Raw genomic sequence first — 17,613 nt, forward strand, 5'->3', positions numbered from 1 at the left:
GTTGGGATGTGTGGCTGAAGAGTTTTGGTCCATAACGCTTCTTGTTTTGGTAGTGACATGAAAACATGGGACAGTTTTTTTTTTTATTTTTGACCTTTACTGTACTTCTCAAAACCACAAAATCAATTTGAATATTTAAACTTCCCTTTAAAATATATATATATAAAAAAAAGATACCTGAAAAACAAATTAACATTTTTTAAAAATCATTTAAATTCTATTTTCATTCACAGAAATTTAGATGTTAGAATTTGGGACAACAGCCTCCCAATAGAAAGTCACATAAAAAGGAGGATACTAGATATATTTCATTTACTACTATCTGAACTTAATGCGTTTGAATGAAATAAATCAGAACATGACATTAATAAACATCAAGGGTCCAAATATTTTGTTTTTTAAATAAGTATGGGACTGTAATTTGAACCAATTCAGCTGAATGGCCCATACAGGGGAGAGCAGTGAGTCATGATTTATGAGATGAATCATCATGAATCTGCAAATTCTGAACACAGTTTAATGACCACTAAATCACTGATTTATTTACTTTTTTCCCCACGATAATTAGTTGACACAATAAAACACACCTTTCAGCTTTCAGGCATTTTGAAACTGTGTTTTTTGGAGACCTGGAATGTAGTTAACAAATAAAACACACGTCTCCTTTCTGCTAAACAGGAACAATGTACTGAACAAAGAGGAGACAAAAAACATTGACCCTATCACACTAGTATTGATACCAATACCAGCCTTGGTATCTATACTGTCAATACTTGGCTTGATCCACCCACCCCTAATAATTGAAAATATTTACTCAGTTAATTCTTATCATAGAGGAGTATCAAGAGGAGTAGGGGTACTCTGTCAGTCATTTTAAGGAACAGCTCCGATGCCATCAGTGTCTCCATTGTCTGAATGGGGAACTTGGAAGTTATCAGATCACTGGAGACATGTACCTCTGATACATGCACCTGTGATACATGTTTCATGTGTGGCATGGCCAAGGCCACATGCCACACATGAAAAGAAGAGTTGATACTGCTATACTGCAAGCCCCAATCCAAGCAGCAACGACCCTCCTGGGAGTGAAGAAAACTCCATCTACTAATTTAACTGTCTGATGGTTGGCTGGAAAATCTTGCTGATAAAGGTATTGCTTTTGCTCCTGAAGCAAAGTCATGAAGGTAGCAACTGTTCGCTCCTCCTGACAGATTTCAGCATGCCCAGAGCATAGCATGAAGCAAACTGTGTTCTATAACGGCCTATAGTGTTTTTAGCTTTAGTGGTTTTTAGTGGTTTCCAGTCCCTGTACAACCACAGTGACAGCGTGGCTCAGATTTGTTCCTGGTGTATGCTGGTCTCCGCCAGGGCTGCCCTTCTGTTCTGTTCATAATATTTATGGGCAGATAATGGGTGGAGGCTTCAGTGGTCTCGGGATCTCATCTCTGCTATTTGCAGATGATGTGGTTCTGTTTGCTCTGTTTGCTCTTGTACTGGGTTGATTTGCAGCCAAGTGTGAAGCAGGTGGGGATGAGAATTAGCACATCTGAGTCTGAGACCCTGGTTCTCAGCCCAAAAAAGGTGGAGTGCTCACTCTAGGTTGGAGGAGTTTAAGTACCTCAGGGTCTTGTAAGAGGAGAGTGGAGTGTGACACTGACAGATGGATTGGTGTGCAGATTCTACCAGTCTGTTGTGGTAAAGAGTTAAGTGTCGTCTTTCCTTTCTATTTTGGTTAAAGTCAGTTTGCATTGTACGATGAAGGAGATAACGCACACCTCTGTATGAAACCTCTCTTTTTTTTTCCTGGTTATTTATTTAGACACTCAGCTGGCCAAATTTAGTGCACAGCAGTTTTCAGCTGTGCTAACATAATGTGAAAAGGCTTTTTCTTCAAAGATCAATGAGTAATTTAACATGATAAATTTGCATAGGTGGCACAATGCGCTGTTAGAACACTTGAGTGATGGCTGTTTAAACTGGACCTCGGCATGCCAAGGTCATATATTTGATTAAAAATCAATGATGATTTATCTTTAAGGGTTCACTTAATCATTAATTGTCACTCACCACATTTATGAGGAATGTAGTACCATTGTATTAGATGAAAACAAATATCCTGTCCTTTCAAAATCAAGAATGTTTTTAAATAACCAACTTTTTAGGTGCTAGTTTAATTTAAACAATAAAAAAAAAAAAAAAAAAAAAAAGTTTTGTATGATGAATTTGAATTTTTTTTTTAAACAAGCTATTTTAAACTTTTCAGTGTAAATGTACAGAAGTACAACCAAGTCAGACAAAATGGGACTTCCCAATAAATTTTAATTCTGACTTTGCACATTTGAAGCCCCATTGGAACACTGTGGTCCTCGGTGGGGACCCTGGGCACACTGATGGCAGATATGACTATTTTGACCTCACTCTGTCTGTCACAAACACACAGTACAGCACTGCTGAAGTGGACAGAGTCATAAATTCTGCATTTTTAAATGTAGATACTCTAGTTTGCTGTCTCACCCTTACAGATAGTAAAGCTTAAAACTCATGCACTTACTGTACAGTTTTTTCTTCTGTAGCACTTTTTATCCATCTTTCTGTTTCACTCTTTCACACACACATACACACACACACACACACACACACACACTCTTGGCATGCATAGCAGCAGTCATTTTTCTTGTTAATGTAGCGTGTCGAATTTGCAGGGCGGCGGCGTGCAAATGAAAGGTTGCACGTCTCACTCGCTTGGCAATATGTATTTGATAAGCGCTGTAAATCAACTAGTGTAGCAAAGCAGAGCCTGCAGGGACAGACAAAACACATGTTAATGGAAAGAAGCTCTACAGTGTAGTGGAATACTGTATGTGCATGAACAAGTAAGACAGAAGAAAAAACAGATGGTCAAAGACATGGAGGATCAGAGCGTGTGAAAGAGGGGAAACAAAGAAAAATCTGGATAAGTTTGAGTACCTGTGTGGATAGAAGACAATGCTTCTATACAGAGGTATAAATGGCTTAATGGGGTTTAAAACTAAAACAAAGTTTAGGTAACATTTGCAGTTGTCATTAAATGTGTCACATTGCTAAATGTGATTTGCTAAAATGACAAAATCTAAATTTTACATATTGCATTCAAGCTAACAAGCAAAATACAGTTAGTGCATTTGACAAAAAGTGTCACAAAGTACTTACTAGAAAACACCCATTATGCATGGCTAAAGTACATTGTAAAACAACTACAAATAAATAATAATAATAGCAATAATGATCAGTAAAGGAATTAAAATCCATACTTAACCTCTGATTTAAATAAATTACTATTTTTTTTTCTTTAATAAAAATATTGAACTTGGACAGCTGGGCTGGGCTCCAGTGCCCAACCTCACCCCCTACCCTTGTGACCCTGAATTGGATAAGTGGAAGAAAATGGATGGGTGGAATATTCACCCTTGTTAGTTGCAAATAAGGTCATAAATCTATTCAAGTTACAATTTATGAGTATATAATTAAACTAAGCATAATTTATCCATAACATCGCTCTCTGTCTCTCACTCTCACTCACACTCACACACACACACACACACACACACACACACACACACACACACACACACACACACACACACACACACACACACACACACACACACACAGGGTGTAAATGCAAAAATATCATATAGCAATAATCAGTGCTATCAACAGCATCACCTCAACTTTTGATCAGCACCACGGACAGCAACCACAGTCAGCTCTCAGGAACTATGCATCTATCACATACATATTACATATATACACATTGCAGTATCAGTGCATTGTTTCAACATATAAGTGGTTACATTGTTTCAATCATTTCTAAAAAAAAAACAAACTACTCACCCAACAGAACTTTATCTTTACAGCCCTGCCCTCAGTGAAGTCTTTAACAACACTGCTCAATTTCAAAGTCCTCGCAGTATACTCATCCTGCTCTCTTTTCTGCTTCATCTTTGAGTACCCCCCCCCCCCCTTTTTTTTCTTTTTCTTTGGCTTAGCAAACATAATTTATACTCTATAAGGCACTAGCCAAAAACCATTTTTTTACATACTTGATGTCAATAGATTTGGCCGCATTTTCCACAAATGACAGAGAGCAACAACAGGAACCCCCCCCCCACGCCCTCTTCACCATCCGAACTTTCCAAAAAAAAAGGCACCTCTTTTTTAATAAATGGAGTATAAAAAAACTGAGTAAATATCTGCAGCTGCCGCTAAAACTGAATTCATCCGGAAAATGTACGCTACATAAATAAAGAACTTTTATAACTTGTCTAACTTTAACTAACCATAGCAAATACATTTCGTGTAATGTAATGCAGATTTGATAGCCATGTGGACTGAGACCCTCCTATCTGCTGGGCCCTGCAGCACTGCCGGGCTACCCTGTAGGAAGTTACGCCTTTGCCCCACACTATCATGATTTGCATTTGTATACCTCACAGAATTACCATCTACATATTAAAACTTTCTCTAAGCCCTAAGCTCTCCTCTAAGGGGTAGGGGGATAAACTGCCAGTGGAAGTTTTCTATACTGCTTCCAAATTTTCTTTTAACCTGTATTTCCAGAACAATTTACAGTATTGCTTACTGATGAAAATCCCACTTTTAATGCAGTGTAATACATTTCAAGCATTACTAAACAAAACTGCAGAAACAGTGTTAATAAAATAAGACTGTAAAACAAGGGGAGAAAAAGAAAGCAATTCAATAAGTAACTAATTTTTACCCACACAGAAACAGTCAAAAGAAACTATTTTATTCCATAAATGCCATTATATTAAAATAAAGATAAGGATATGCATGTGTCATAGCTGCACACTGACACATTTGCAAATACAGATAATAATATAGGTATCACTTCATTGGGCTACGCCAGGCTGAATCTGAACTGTACTGATGATATGTGCCTTTCCAGGGCAATAAAAGGGATGTATTATAGTCTGGGTGGCTTTATTCGTTGTGTGTGTGTGTGTGTGTGTGTGTGTGTGTGTGTGTGTGTGTGTGTGTGTGTGTGTGTGTGTGTGTGTGTGTGTGTGTGTGTGTGTGTGTGTGTGTGCACTCGCACACACCCTGCAAGCATAAAATAGTGTGGTGTATTTACCTTAATGGACAAAAGCACTATGGGTCTATTTTGACAAGGTGAAGGTAATACTGTTATTACTGTGCTCCCTGTAAAATAACTCTACATTATTATAACAACAGCAGATAGTGTCATCATAACATACATGCCTCCTCACACACACGCACAAATGCACACAAGTACACAGACACACTGATAGACAGACGTACCAAAGACAAATAAATATATTCTTGCTAATAAACCAAATGGATTACTGCAACTTTGGTTCTAATTTATTGATAATTGAATCAACACAGTACAGTGAACAGCTTTCTACAGAAAGAAAAAAAAAAAGTCCTAATAAAGACACAACGCAACACGTGCCCATTTTAGCTTCATCAGGGTAGTCGAGGAAAATGGGGTGATATTTGGAGAAATGGCCTGAGAAGCTTTATGTGACCCTTCTTACTCATAAAGCGTAATAGAGCATCTGGATGTGAACTACTGTTCTTGTTTTCCTCCATGGTTTTTCTCACTGGGGTGCAAAGTACATTTCACTGCGACATCCTCATGAGTTCAACATTCAAAAAGTATTCAAAAAAGTAGCTCATTTTCTTCAAAACCATGGGCAAAATTTGGAAGTTAATAAAACAGATGACACTATTTAATGCAACTGTTATTTACTTTATAAAATCATGTAAATTTTGTTAAATAGTTACCAAAAGCCACTTTAGAGCTGCTGCTTATAGTTAAAAACTTTCACTTCCAAAGGACAGAAAGTATCAAGAGGAGGAAAATATTTGAATTACATAATGTTTTTAAAATAAAGTTGTGTGGGCTTAACTAATGCAGTCCTGTTAGTCCTAACCAATTCACAAGATTCACAAGAACAAACACACCAGATCACTTTTAAAATCCCGTAAAGAGAAGATCCATTTATTTCTTGAAAAAAGTCAGAGAGAACAGTATGGAAGATAAAGAGTACGGGGGTATTAATGCAGCATGCTCGTGTGGGAGTCTCTAGCGTTACCGTTATCATCTGGAGTCACTTATTCTGTCCTGTCTAGCTGAGTCCTGTTCAGAGCCATTTTCAGAAAATTGTTCTATTTATTGCCTGCCCCCAGAGAGCACTGGAGACAAAGGAATTTTCTTGATTTACCACTGATATAAAGGTGAATTCACAGTTCATTCATACCCCCCCCCCCCATTTGTTTCTACATTCAGAATCTGAATTCCTTCACATGTGGGTCAGCTTACCAGGTACATTTTTGGGTCTATTTAAACCACAAAAGGCAGCTATTTTGTTCTGTAGTAGTGACAAGGAAATTAAATTGCTGGATGTTGGATTTTTGCTCCACACTCAAGAATTTTTTAACAACCCAAGTGCCAATACAGTTTCACCTTGGTCCATAATTTGTTGGACAAAGACTTTTTTTGCAGTTTTGCCTCTATACACCACCAGAGTGAATTTGAAATAAAGTAATCAGTATGTTACTTGTCATGGTGGTGTGTTGTTGACCCAGCATTTCTGCGTTTGTACCTTTTGAATTCATGTCTATTTGTTATTTTGAGTCCGATGTATTAGTTCCAGTTTTTGGTTTTCATCATAGTTGTTATTCTTCAGTGTTTAGTCTTTGTTCTTGATATCTTTTCAGTTTTTAGTATTTATGTTCTCAGGTCTCCCTAGTTTTAGGGCTGAGGGTTCAGCTCTCGGTTAGTTTGTGTTCTAGTCCTTGTTTCACTTTTCATGTTTCCCCTGAGTCCTCCTTTGTGTCAAGTCTCTGTCTGTTAATGATTCTGGGTTTAGTTACTTGCTGTTTTATTTTGGTTTGCCTTTTGTCTCATGTGCACTGTTTAGTTTTGCTTCCTGTGTCTTGTTTCCCACGCATGTCCTCTTCCTCTAATCACCCTCTCGTGTATTTATTGTCTCTGTCTCTTCTCTTCCTTTGTCTGATCGTCTGTTTTCCATGCCCCTAGTGTTTCCCAGCCCTCGTACTTCTCCTAGTAATTCTGGTAGCTTTTCCAGTGTTTTTTTTTTGTTTTTCCCAACTTTCTCCTTTTGGATTTCTGTTGCTTATGTATTTTCCACCATCTGCCAAATAAATGGATAGCTTTTCGTTCAACTCTGCCTGCTGCATGTGTCTGCGTGTGCGTCCTACTTAACATCCAGTCTGCATATCCTGCAGACCTGACAGTTACTGGGGTTGTACTAAAATGTAATTTGAACTAAAAGGCCCAAAGAGATGTCAGTGCAGAAAAACACACACACACTGAAAAACACACACACACACACACACACACACACACACACACACACACACACACACACACACACACACACACACACACACACACACACACACACACACACAGAGTACCAGTCAAAAGTTTGGACACACCTTCTCATTCATTGTTTTTATTTTTTTTATTTTCCTACATTGTAAATTAATACTGAAGTCATCCAGACTATGAAGGAGCACAGAAGGACTCATGTAGTAAACTTAGGTGTTAAACCAAAATATGTTTTGGATTCTTCAGTAGGCACGTTTTGCATCACCTGAAATGGTTTTCCAACAGTCTTGAAGGAGTTCCCAGAGGTGTTGAGCACTTGTTGGCTGTTTTGCCTTCACTCTGCGGTCCAGCTCATCCCAAACCATCTAAATTGGGTTTAGATCAGGTGATTGTGGAGGCCAGGTCATCTGGCACAATGCTCCATCACCCTCTTTCTTGGACAAATAGCTCTTACATAGCCTGGAGATGTGTTTAGGGTCATTGTCCTATTGAAAAACAAATGATGCTGTTAACTTGCTGTTTCTGAGGCTGGTAACTCTGAGCTTATCCTGTCCAACAGAAGGAATCCTTGGTGTTCCTTTCCTGGGGCGGTCCTGATGAGAGACAGTTTCATCAGAACATTTGATGTTCTTTGCGAGTGCGATTGAGGATACTTTCAAAGTTCTTGAAATTTTTCATATTGACTGATCTTCATTTCTTAAAGTAATGATGGACTGTCATTTTTCTTAATTGAGTAGTTCTTGCCATAATATGGATTAGAGCATTACTCAAATAGGACTATTCACTGTATACCAACTCTGCCTCTTCACAACACAACTGATGGTCTCAAACACATTAAGAGGGCAACAAATTCAAGAAATTAACTCTTGACAGCTGTTACCTGAAAACCATTCCAGGTGATTACCTCATAAAGCTGACTGAGAAAATGCCAAGATGTGAAAAGGTGTCATCTAAGAGGTGCCTACTTTGAAGAATCTAAAATATAAAACATATTCTGCTTTCTTTAACACATTTTTGTTTACTAAATAATTCCATATGTATTTCTACATAGTTTGGATGACTTTAGTATTAATCTACAATGCAGACAGTTTTTAAATAATGAAAATCCACTAAATGAGAAGGTGTGTCCAAACTTTTAACAGGTACTTTATATCAGAAATAAACCTCGCTACTGCTAAAACTTTAGGAGTGGCCAACTCAGCAATACCAAAAAGCCAGAAAGACCTCAGAAGAAAACTAAAGTGCGCGATGAACAACTTAACAGTGCAAATGGATAACAGCCTAAAGTATACTGCAAAGGCAACCCCAGAGTTTCTAAAGGCAAAGGAACAATCCTTATATTTATAATGATTAGTTTTCCTTGCACTGCTGCTTTTCTTCATGATTTTGTAGTGCTCCTCACACATGCTTCTGGATGTCTTTGATTTGCAGCAGGTTCTTCTTTGTCATTGCCAATTCTTTTTTCTGAGTTGTTGTAACATTGTAACACATGCCACTGTACATTTCTCTCATCTTTTTTTTCCCCCTTTGGTATTAAGAACTCCATCTCTGGGTGGTAATCCTGTCAGTGCAGATGGGAATGTGGATGGTCAAGCTGTCAACATCCAAGCTTTCAATTACAGAATTGTCAGTCTACAAACACAAACGAATTACGACTATTTGGAAAATAAAATGTATTCAAAGTCATAGTCTTGATACATGCATTCCATCACAGATATTGCAGTCTGAAATAAAATTAATTATTAGACACGTATTACCTGTGATTTTTGCACATAAAGCAGACAAATATGCATACATGTCTGTTAATCATTTTCCAAAGTGTGAAACCATAGTTTTTGTCAAAGGTGTTTTTTGCTTTTGATGATATGCATGTTATGTGTGTCATAATGGGCAGTGTGGAAGGCAGATTGCAGGATGGTGAAGGCAAAATATGAACTCAAAAAATATAGCTTTATCGCTGATTTTCCACAAAACAAACAGAAGCTAAGTGAGCTTCTACAAGAGCTAACTAACTACCTGGAATATTGAGGAAAGTGGAACAAAAACATGCTACCATGAGGGAGGACGCGACAAGGAACAGAAGAAAACTGAGGGCTTAGATACACACAGGAGGTGATTAAAGGAAACAGCTGGGAAAACAGGGCACAGGTGAACTGAATCTGATTAATTAGACAAGGTGAAGCCAAACTAAACAAAACGCACACAGGACAAGGGCTGGAAAAATAAAACAGGAAATGAGTAAGGCCTGAGGACACAAACAAGGAAACCAACCAGAAACTATAAGAAAAACGTTCAAACTCAAAGCTGTAAAATCCCATAATGACTGAAACACTGGGAGACTTTAAAGAACAAAAGATGAAAGTTCAAAAAAAAAATGAAAACACTGAGAGGACCAGGACAGTGTGCAGCAATACTGAAAGTTAACAGTCCTGTTTAAAGCTACAAGGTCAGATATTCAGAGTTTGGAGGTGTTCACAGGTGTGTCAAACAAGAGACTAAAGTTTTTGTCCTGTTTCGAAACTCTGTGAAATTAAGAGGCCACTAAAAACCAAGTTAAACAAATTAGAAAAACAGAGTTTGGTCACTGATTACAGTTAGACTCCGAAAATTACATGTTTAGTTTTAGGTATGGGACAAAAAACCTGAAATATGCCCCTTTAATGCTAACACACTGAAGCGAGATGATACTGTCAATGACAAATAGCAGGATTTGGTACCCTAGAAATGTGGTTCACGGTGGTAATATTTTGAGCACATTTCAAGTCTATCTATCGATCTGTGGATGTGTGTGTATATATATATATATATATATATACACGCATTAATGTAGAGCAATGACGTCAAACAAATGTCCTTCCACCACCAGAGTACATTTTGGAAACAGCTGTAAGTAATGTAGAATCACTTGTACAGTTCTCTCAAACCAGCATTATGAGCATTACAGGTAAATGCTAGTAGAGACATAAGGGAAGACAGAATATGACTGCTCGCTGTCCTTGGGCATCATGGACTGCACTACTGAGGAAGGCACCACACCCACCACGGCAGGTACAGAAAGAACCTGATATGTATCATTTGTAAATATTTAGACATGAGTGCGTGTCTTTGGACTCTGGGAGGTAGCTGGAGTACCTGGGGAAACCTAAGCAGGCTCAAGGAGAAAACTCAGTAACCTTCTTGCTGTAAGGCAACAGTGCTAACCATAACTATTATTAAAGCACCAGGGTGGTACAGTGGTCCTCTCCATGGTCCTCTGCTATACAAATAAAAATACATTTCATGCCATAGGGTAGCAAGCACTTAAGATCAAGTGTAAATTTTATCATACATCTCTAATTTCATACTTATTTGCTATAATCCAGTGGGCTATAAAGCATTATCTTAATTAACTTTTGACGTAAATGCCTCTCCATCATCAAGACTACTCCCGGTCCTCCCAGGGGCAGCTCATAGAAATGGTATGTGATTAGACCCCCAATAAAGTTAGCAGGGTTTCTCCAAGAATCCTTTGCCACCAGGTTATAGTCGTCGCTGTGAATTTGATCGTCTGACCCATATCTGCTTTATGGAAAGGAAAAAGGAAGTAATTTCAAACAGAGTCATAAAAAATATTCTTGATGCACGTAGCTGTTGCAGACAAGGCATAACTGCACCAAATTACCTTGATATCGGAATAACTTGGACAAAATTCTTAACCACCAGGCACCGAATGTATTAGACATAGAACAGAATTAACTCTGATTCTGCTCAGACCTGCATTTACTCAGAAGCCTAAAGCTTCTACCAGGTGCCTTCATTTGTTCTGCTCTCTGATTCAAGGTATGCTAATCAGTGAATTTTGTTTGTGTGGACTTGCGTCCTCCACAACGCAGCTGCCCATTGCTAATTAAATACTGAATACTGTTGATTTGATTTGCTCTGACAAAATGGCTGACTAACCTTTTGCACAAATACAAATGAGCAGATCAGGGCGGGAACCCTTGTCTAAAGATTTTCCAAATCAGACGTGCTTTGTGCTTTCTTTGCATGTGTACACATCGCTTTTTCACCGCTTTATACAATCACTCAAGAGCACCAACAATCTCACTAGCGCAAGAATGTGACTTGATCATGCTTGTGGTCATTCAAAAATTTGAATGAATATGGTATTAATCCCATTTTAGAGACTCTAAAAGACAGTTTCCCAAACATGGTTTAAGCCTAGTCCTAAATTAGGGAGAAAAATGCAGAAAAAATCTTAGTCTAAGTCTAAACTGAGCATTAATGGCTTAAATTAAATTAAATTATTGTACTGTCTGCCCCAAGAAACGTTTAAATACAGGATTTTTTTCCTTCGTGTGTGTGTGTGTGTGTGTGTCTTTAATGAGTCAGAGTATGAGATTATCATGAGAAAAATCTAAAGGTCTTTTATTTTATTTATTTTTTTACCCAAATGTATAAATAAATAGAAGCAGAAACAAAACAAAGCAGCAGTCTGCCAGTTTTTGGTTATGGGATTTTATTAGCTTCCATTAACCGTTTTCAAACAATGACAATAGCAAAAAAGAAAAAAAGAATGAAAAAAAAAAGAAAATCTTTAGGGCTCATATCTGCTAGTACCTCCTCTACTTGTAGTATAATCAGCTGCTGCCCATGTGAGACTACATAACAGTTTAACACCTTTTGTAAAATCTAACCTGTGCCTATGGGGTCAAATGTACCTTCTATATTAGTATGTTTCTGCTTGCTTATCAGAGCTACTGCTGTTATCCGGCTTTATCCAAGAGAAATAGTTTTTGTTTGTTTTTAGTGAAAAATGCATATTTTTAGAATGTACATGGGTCTGAAAACAACTTGGAGATGATTTAACTGGAATCACAGCCAGTATGAAAGGTGGACGTAGCTACTGTGTTGCTCATTGGCTGACGACGTGATTGACAAGTCATCAGCTAACGTGTATTTGACAAGAACGTACTGTGGATAATCCTCTTTTTTAATAAGACCAAGATTTTGTGTGGCCGAGATTTATAAAATTGACTTATTTTTTTATTGAATGTGACCCAAAATAGTGACTGAGCCCATAAACACATCAGGTGTGTTTACAGAGGTCAAGGCAGAAAGCCAGTTTTCCATAGACTTGTATAGGAAAGTAAGTCTTTGCAAGCACAGCTATTGTCATTCAGCAGCCTTCAGCTCGAATGCGCTTTAAGGCACTTCCACACTGGCTTCATGTTTCAGGAACCAGAAGCTGCTCCCATCTTTTATACTGTCTGAGTGGTGCGATACTGGAGTGCTATAGCAAGATTGGGAATGACAAGGGAAGTCTGCAAAGTCGGACAACTTTCCTGAAAACAAAGCATTGCTTCCTTTCTGTCAGAAAAATAAGGCAACTGTTCCTGACTGACCAAAAAAGACACACTGTAGGCCTAATCATCTTACTAAGTGCAACTACAACAAACAAACAAAACAAATAAACAAAAAACAGCTTTTGTTAAAAAATTTAAAAAATTGGCATACGATATAAGGCATTAATTTACCTGTATGCCAACAAAGACAATTTCTGAGAAGAACAAAATTAAAACGGTATCTTGATTCTGCACTTACAGTTCTGTGTCTAAATCTATGAAATGTTACTGATGGAACCAAATTCACATGAATGAACTCTGCCCTCTAGAAGCCAGCAACTGTGGCAATTCAGTTCAGTCCAATTCAGTTTTATTCATATAGCCAAATCACAACAACAGTCACGTCAAGGCGCTTTATATCATGAAGTAATGACCTCATAATATTAGATTATCCCTGATGGGTGTAGAAGAATAAGTTAAAACTATTTCTCCCAGGACATGTCCCAAAGTTCAGCAGTAGTTTAATAAGCATGTAGTGAATTGTTCTCTTCACCGACACTTTATTATTTTTTACAGACTACATGTATTTCTTCCTGAAACACCTTCAACGCAACCGCTCATAAGTAGCCTTGTATTTTTTTAATTTGACATTTATACAGTTTTTAAAATAAAAAAAGGTAAAACGGATTTCCAAAGCTGTAAAGTATGGATACATTCACAGCGTGTTCAGAAAGGTTTTTCATCTGAGAACATTGCTACACTTATACCTTAAGCGACTATTGAACTAGTTCTATTGACTGTTCCTTTTGAGCACAGCAGTCTTATAACTACATTTGAGAGTAGAGAAGGCTAGATACAGTAATGTGTCCAGAACATACAGTATAGTTGTCATCATCAGTCAAAGTATCTATTGCTTTGGTGGAGGCCATGGGGCAGATTTTGTTGCCCATTTGGCATCAGCTCAGGTCTCTTATCTGTGTCTGTTTAAGCTACCATTTCGTTTTATTCCCATAAATCATTTGGGATTTGGTTTTCAAATGTTTCTTGTTTAAGAAATGATTGAAAATAGAGATGCTTATAATAATCAAAATCCTGCCCTTGTTTTCTCTTCGATGAGCCCACTAAAAAAAAAACACCCCAACAGTTGGTTTTTATTTGCTCTCCTAAATGGACCTCTGAGACTCGCCATTCTCAAACCATTCTGAGTGCGATGGCCTCCATTTTTACATCTCATGGAGGTAAACTGATTTCTACCCTGTACAAAGACAAGAACTCATTCAATACTTGAAGTAGAGACTGGAACATCTTTAGAAAATAAGAACCAATAAGATCACTTTCACATTGTGGTGGTAGATAGTATTGTGTACCATATTTGCACTGTAAAATGTACAAAATATCACCAAGTTGTTGGCTAGTGGCCTGCAATCTTATTCACAAGCACTTTGAAGCATGTTTATTTATTTACAACATACAGTGTACTCTGAAACAGTAACACATTTATAAATAAATATTGCAATCTTAACATCTTACAGTTCTTCTTTTTTATTGTCGGTTCTTCATAACTCGTCACCTGAGCTTAATGAAGGTGAGGCAACCTCTGCCTGTTCTGAGTCCTTCTTTCCACTTATTGTTTTATGTGCTATCATTCACCAGCAGGCCTATTACTTTCGGTCTTTGTCCTTGCCCTGTCTTTCCTTCCTCACCCTCTCAAACGTCAATTTAAATAAATAGGTGTCTAGGAGAGAGAGAAAAAAAGAAAAGAATCAAAGGATCATATATTCTTAAATCTTAATAAATCTCTGAAATTAAAAGCTACAGTTAATATCTTCCCAAATTAGGGAAAAAAAACATAAAGAAAAACATAAAACCTTCTATTTATCAAAAAGAACAAACAAAAGGGAAAACAATATATTCACAATAATATTCAACAGGTTGGTACGCATCCATATCTATTTATCAGATATCCATTCACATGTCATTCAGGAGCATGTAGCTCAGTGTTAGCTCCATGTTCAGCACTGTAGGTATTACTGTCTGTCTGGTTGCCTACATGGTACTTTTTTTTTTTAATAATCTTCATTATTAAGTGCTCAGTCAGGCTTTCCGAAGCCCAACCAGCTTCCTTCTTTATATGAGACACCTCAGTCAGTCCCCTTACACTCAGTATTTCACTGTGTGGTGTTTTTTCTTTCTCTTTTTTTCTCCTTTTTTTCTTTTTAAGTTCACAAAGGTTCTACTGTTGTCCAATCACAGACAAGGAGATGGGCCGGGGGATGACAGGAGTGGTTCTGGATAGGGGGAGAAAGCCATCATTGGCTGCAGGGTTTCAGAAAACAGAAATTCAGCCTCAAATATGGCTAATGTCCTTTCCTGTTTGTAATTGTGCAAGAATAAATGCCTCTGTCTTGGATCCAAGGGAGAAACAGTCTTTTGTAAGACGTATCACATTCCAACTCTCAGGTTTCAAGAACGAGCACGATTGCCTGAATACAGAGCTGAATGGCAATTCCCACTAGTAACTGCAAAATGCCTGAATTTCTAGTTGAGTACTTGGACTATATATATATTTATTACATTTCACATATTACTTATGAGAAATGCCATAAGAAATGGGTCACATGATAAACCAACAACACATATTCATCAGAGAACTCGGTGATTTGTTACAGAACCGTTCGGCAGACTTGTAGGTAAATGACAGGTTTGTGTATCAAAAGTAGATCAATGGTTAATCAACGGCCACAGAAAATGTTGGCAATATACCACATGAGTAAAAAAGACTTCTGAAGGCAGGACATGACCTAAGTTCTTCCCATCCTCATTTAAATGTAAAGTGGCTTACAAATGTCTAATAACATACCCTGAATTTACTGTATGCATCTATACAATGGTTTACTAATTTTCTGAAAGGAAACATTTAAAACAATAGTGACTTTATTATTGGTTTTACACTAATATCTTCACAATAAATAAAACATAAGAAACTCATAAAGTTATTTATTATTTGCTACCATTAATTTTAGTGTGAGCTAGTGATGCTTTTCGTTGCCTGAGGGAAGCTAAATGTAAGCGTTCCCCAACTCAACACAATGTCTCTTAGATACTCTTCCAAGCTCATCGTCACACTTTATATTCCCTTCAAGTTTCTCATATCTCTCCCTTTCTCCCTTCATATATCCACTGCAAAGGCATTATAGGTGAATTGTACTCATTGTCCATTCTCCCCCCCTACTGTACTAATCCTCTGCACCTCCCTTATTCAGTCTCTTCCCCATCAGTCACAGATTGTCTTGTAGCCTCTCCATATAGGTTCTGATTTCAGACTGACCCAGGTCCATATCCTGACACACCCACTTGATATCATCTTCACTCCCATTCGTCACCAGGACTGACGAGTTGGTGTATGGGCCACCACCACCTGAATTATCATTGGGCAGAACAGTGGCAAAAGATGTGAATTTGACGCGTTTGCGTTTGGCTGCTGCAACAGCAGCTGCAGCTGTGGCTTGGGGGGAATTATTCAGATGCTCCTTTTGACCTGTGGCATCTTTGCCACCAGTAGTGATTGCTGAAAGGCACTGATGCGATTCTGGAACAGATCTAGGCAAGGTTTGTCCATGGGTGATGCCCCGGTGTCCACCTGTGGCCCCGCTCCTACTTATGGTGCCCATGCCCATTACCAAGGTGTTACCGGCCCCATTCAGTAGGTACTTGTTCTCCTCGTATCCCCCTTCATTCCGGTCTATGATGGTGGTGCACTCATCTGGCACCCCACCCTGGCATTGGTCAGAGTGGTCCGCTAAAAGGTCAGCCTCAGTGCCAAGCCACACCCAGTCATGGGCGTGGTTCATGTTGCCTCCTGCCTCTAGCACTGGCACTTGTTTGTGGCGGTACCTGCAGAGGAAAGTTCATAATGAATCTGCAATGGAGGTAAAATTTTGAACAGACACAATTGTGCTGGCATTATTAGACAATATGAGAAATGATGGCAAAGATATTAATCAGTCAAAGTTGAAAGTTTTACCCCATATTAAAATATCATGAAAAAGTTAAAGAAAACTTGAAGAAGACTGCAGGCATCTACAGCATTAAGTTCAAATTTAGGTTTTTTTTGGTACTAGTGACTTGTATACATGTAAAAAAAACACGTGATACACCGGGGCTCATCTATCCATCCATCCATTAATCCATCCTCTTAACTGCTTAACCAGTTCAGGGTTGCTGGGAGCTATCAGCTTGTATTTAGTGAGAAGCTCTTAAGATTTGTCAATATTCAGACAAAGTAGCAGCACACAGAGGTACACTGGATTTATTCTGCTTATCTATCACCTACCACTTAACAAGTCAGAAACATGTGATGTTCTCTGCCATTTTGAGTACAAATGCCTGTCAACACCAGTTTTCACATTTTGTTGTTGAGTTAAATGCTGAGCTCAAATTAGAATTTCTTCATTGTTTTACCTGAAAGCAAAGCTGACACAGTTGATGAGGAAAACCAGTATTGCCAAGCAGAATACTCCCAGAAGGGCATACATCCCAATCTCCAGGTCTGACAGGCCTCTTGTGGTCTGGGTTAGCTCACTATTTCCAGTCCCTGGTACCTCCACTTGTGCTGGGTAGCTACTGTAGTCCCCTCCTTGGCTGGGACCACTGCCTCGACTACTGCTGCTGCCACCACTGGCAGCTTTGCCACCTGAAGCACGATGGGTTACTGTGCTCTTGGTGGTTGAGCTAACCTGATGAATGGAAATGAAAACACAGATATGGTACAGTAAATAGTAAAATTAAGCGGATTTTGTATATTCATTTGGACTCACCTAAATATGGCATTACCACATACTGCGAGATTGCTCCCAAGCACAGTGAGAGCAGTGGCATGTTCTCAAAGTTAATGGGTTTTTAATG

General features: G+C 38.3%; 1 protein-coding gene across 2 annotated transcripts in view; it reads right to left on the minus strand.

Annotated features, from left to right (window-relative positions):
- Window positions 1-11,971: 11,971 nt before the first annotated feature.
- LOC115786361 (transmembrane protein 132C) overlaps window positions 11,972-17,613 on the minus strand; it is a 166,002-nt gene continuing 160,360 nt past the window's right edge. For both annotated transcript variants that reach the window (XM_030738486.1, XM_030738485.1), the window contains 2 exons: window positions 17,170-17,444; window positions 11,972-16,602 (listed from right to left, as the gene is read on the minus strand). In XM_030738486.1, coding sequence (XP_030594346.1) covers window positions 15,987-16,602; window positions 17,170-17,444 — 891 coding nt within the window. In that variant the 3' untranslated portion in view covers window positions 11,972-15,986. The remainder of the gene's footprint in view (window positions 16,603-17,169; window positions 17,445-17,613) is intronic.

This window comes from Archocentrus centrarchus, chromosome 9 (assembly GCF_007364275.1).
Source record: "Archocentrus centrarchus isolate MPI-CPG fArcCen1 chromosome 9, fArcCen1, whole genome shotgun sequence".
NCBI lineage: Eukaryota > Metazoa > Chordata > Actinopteri > Cichliformes > Cichlidae > Archocentrus > Archocentrus centrarchus.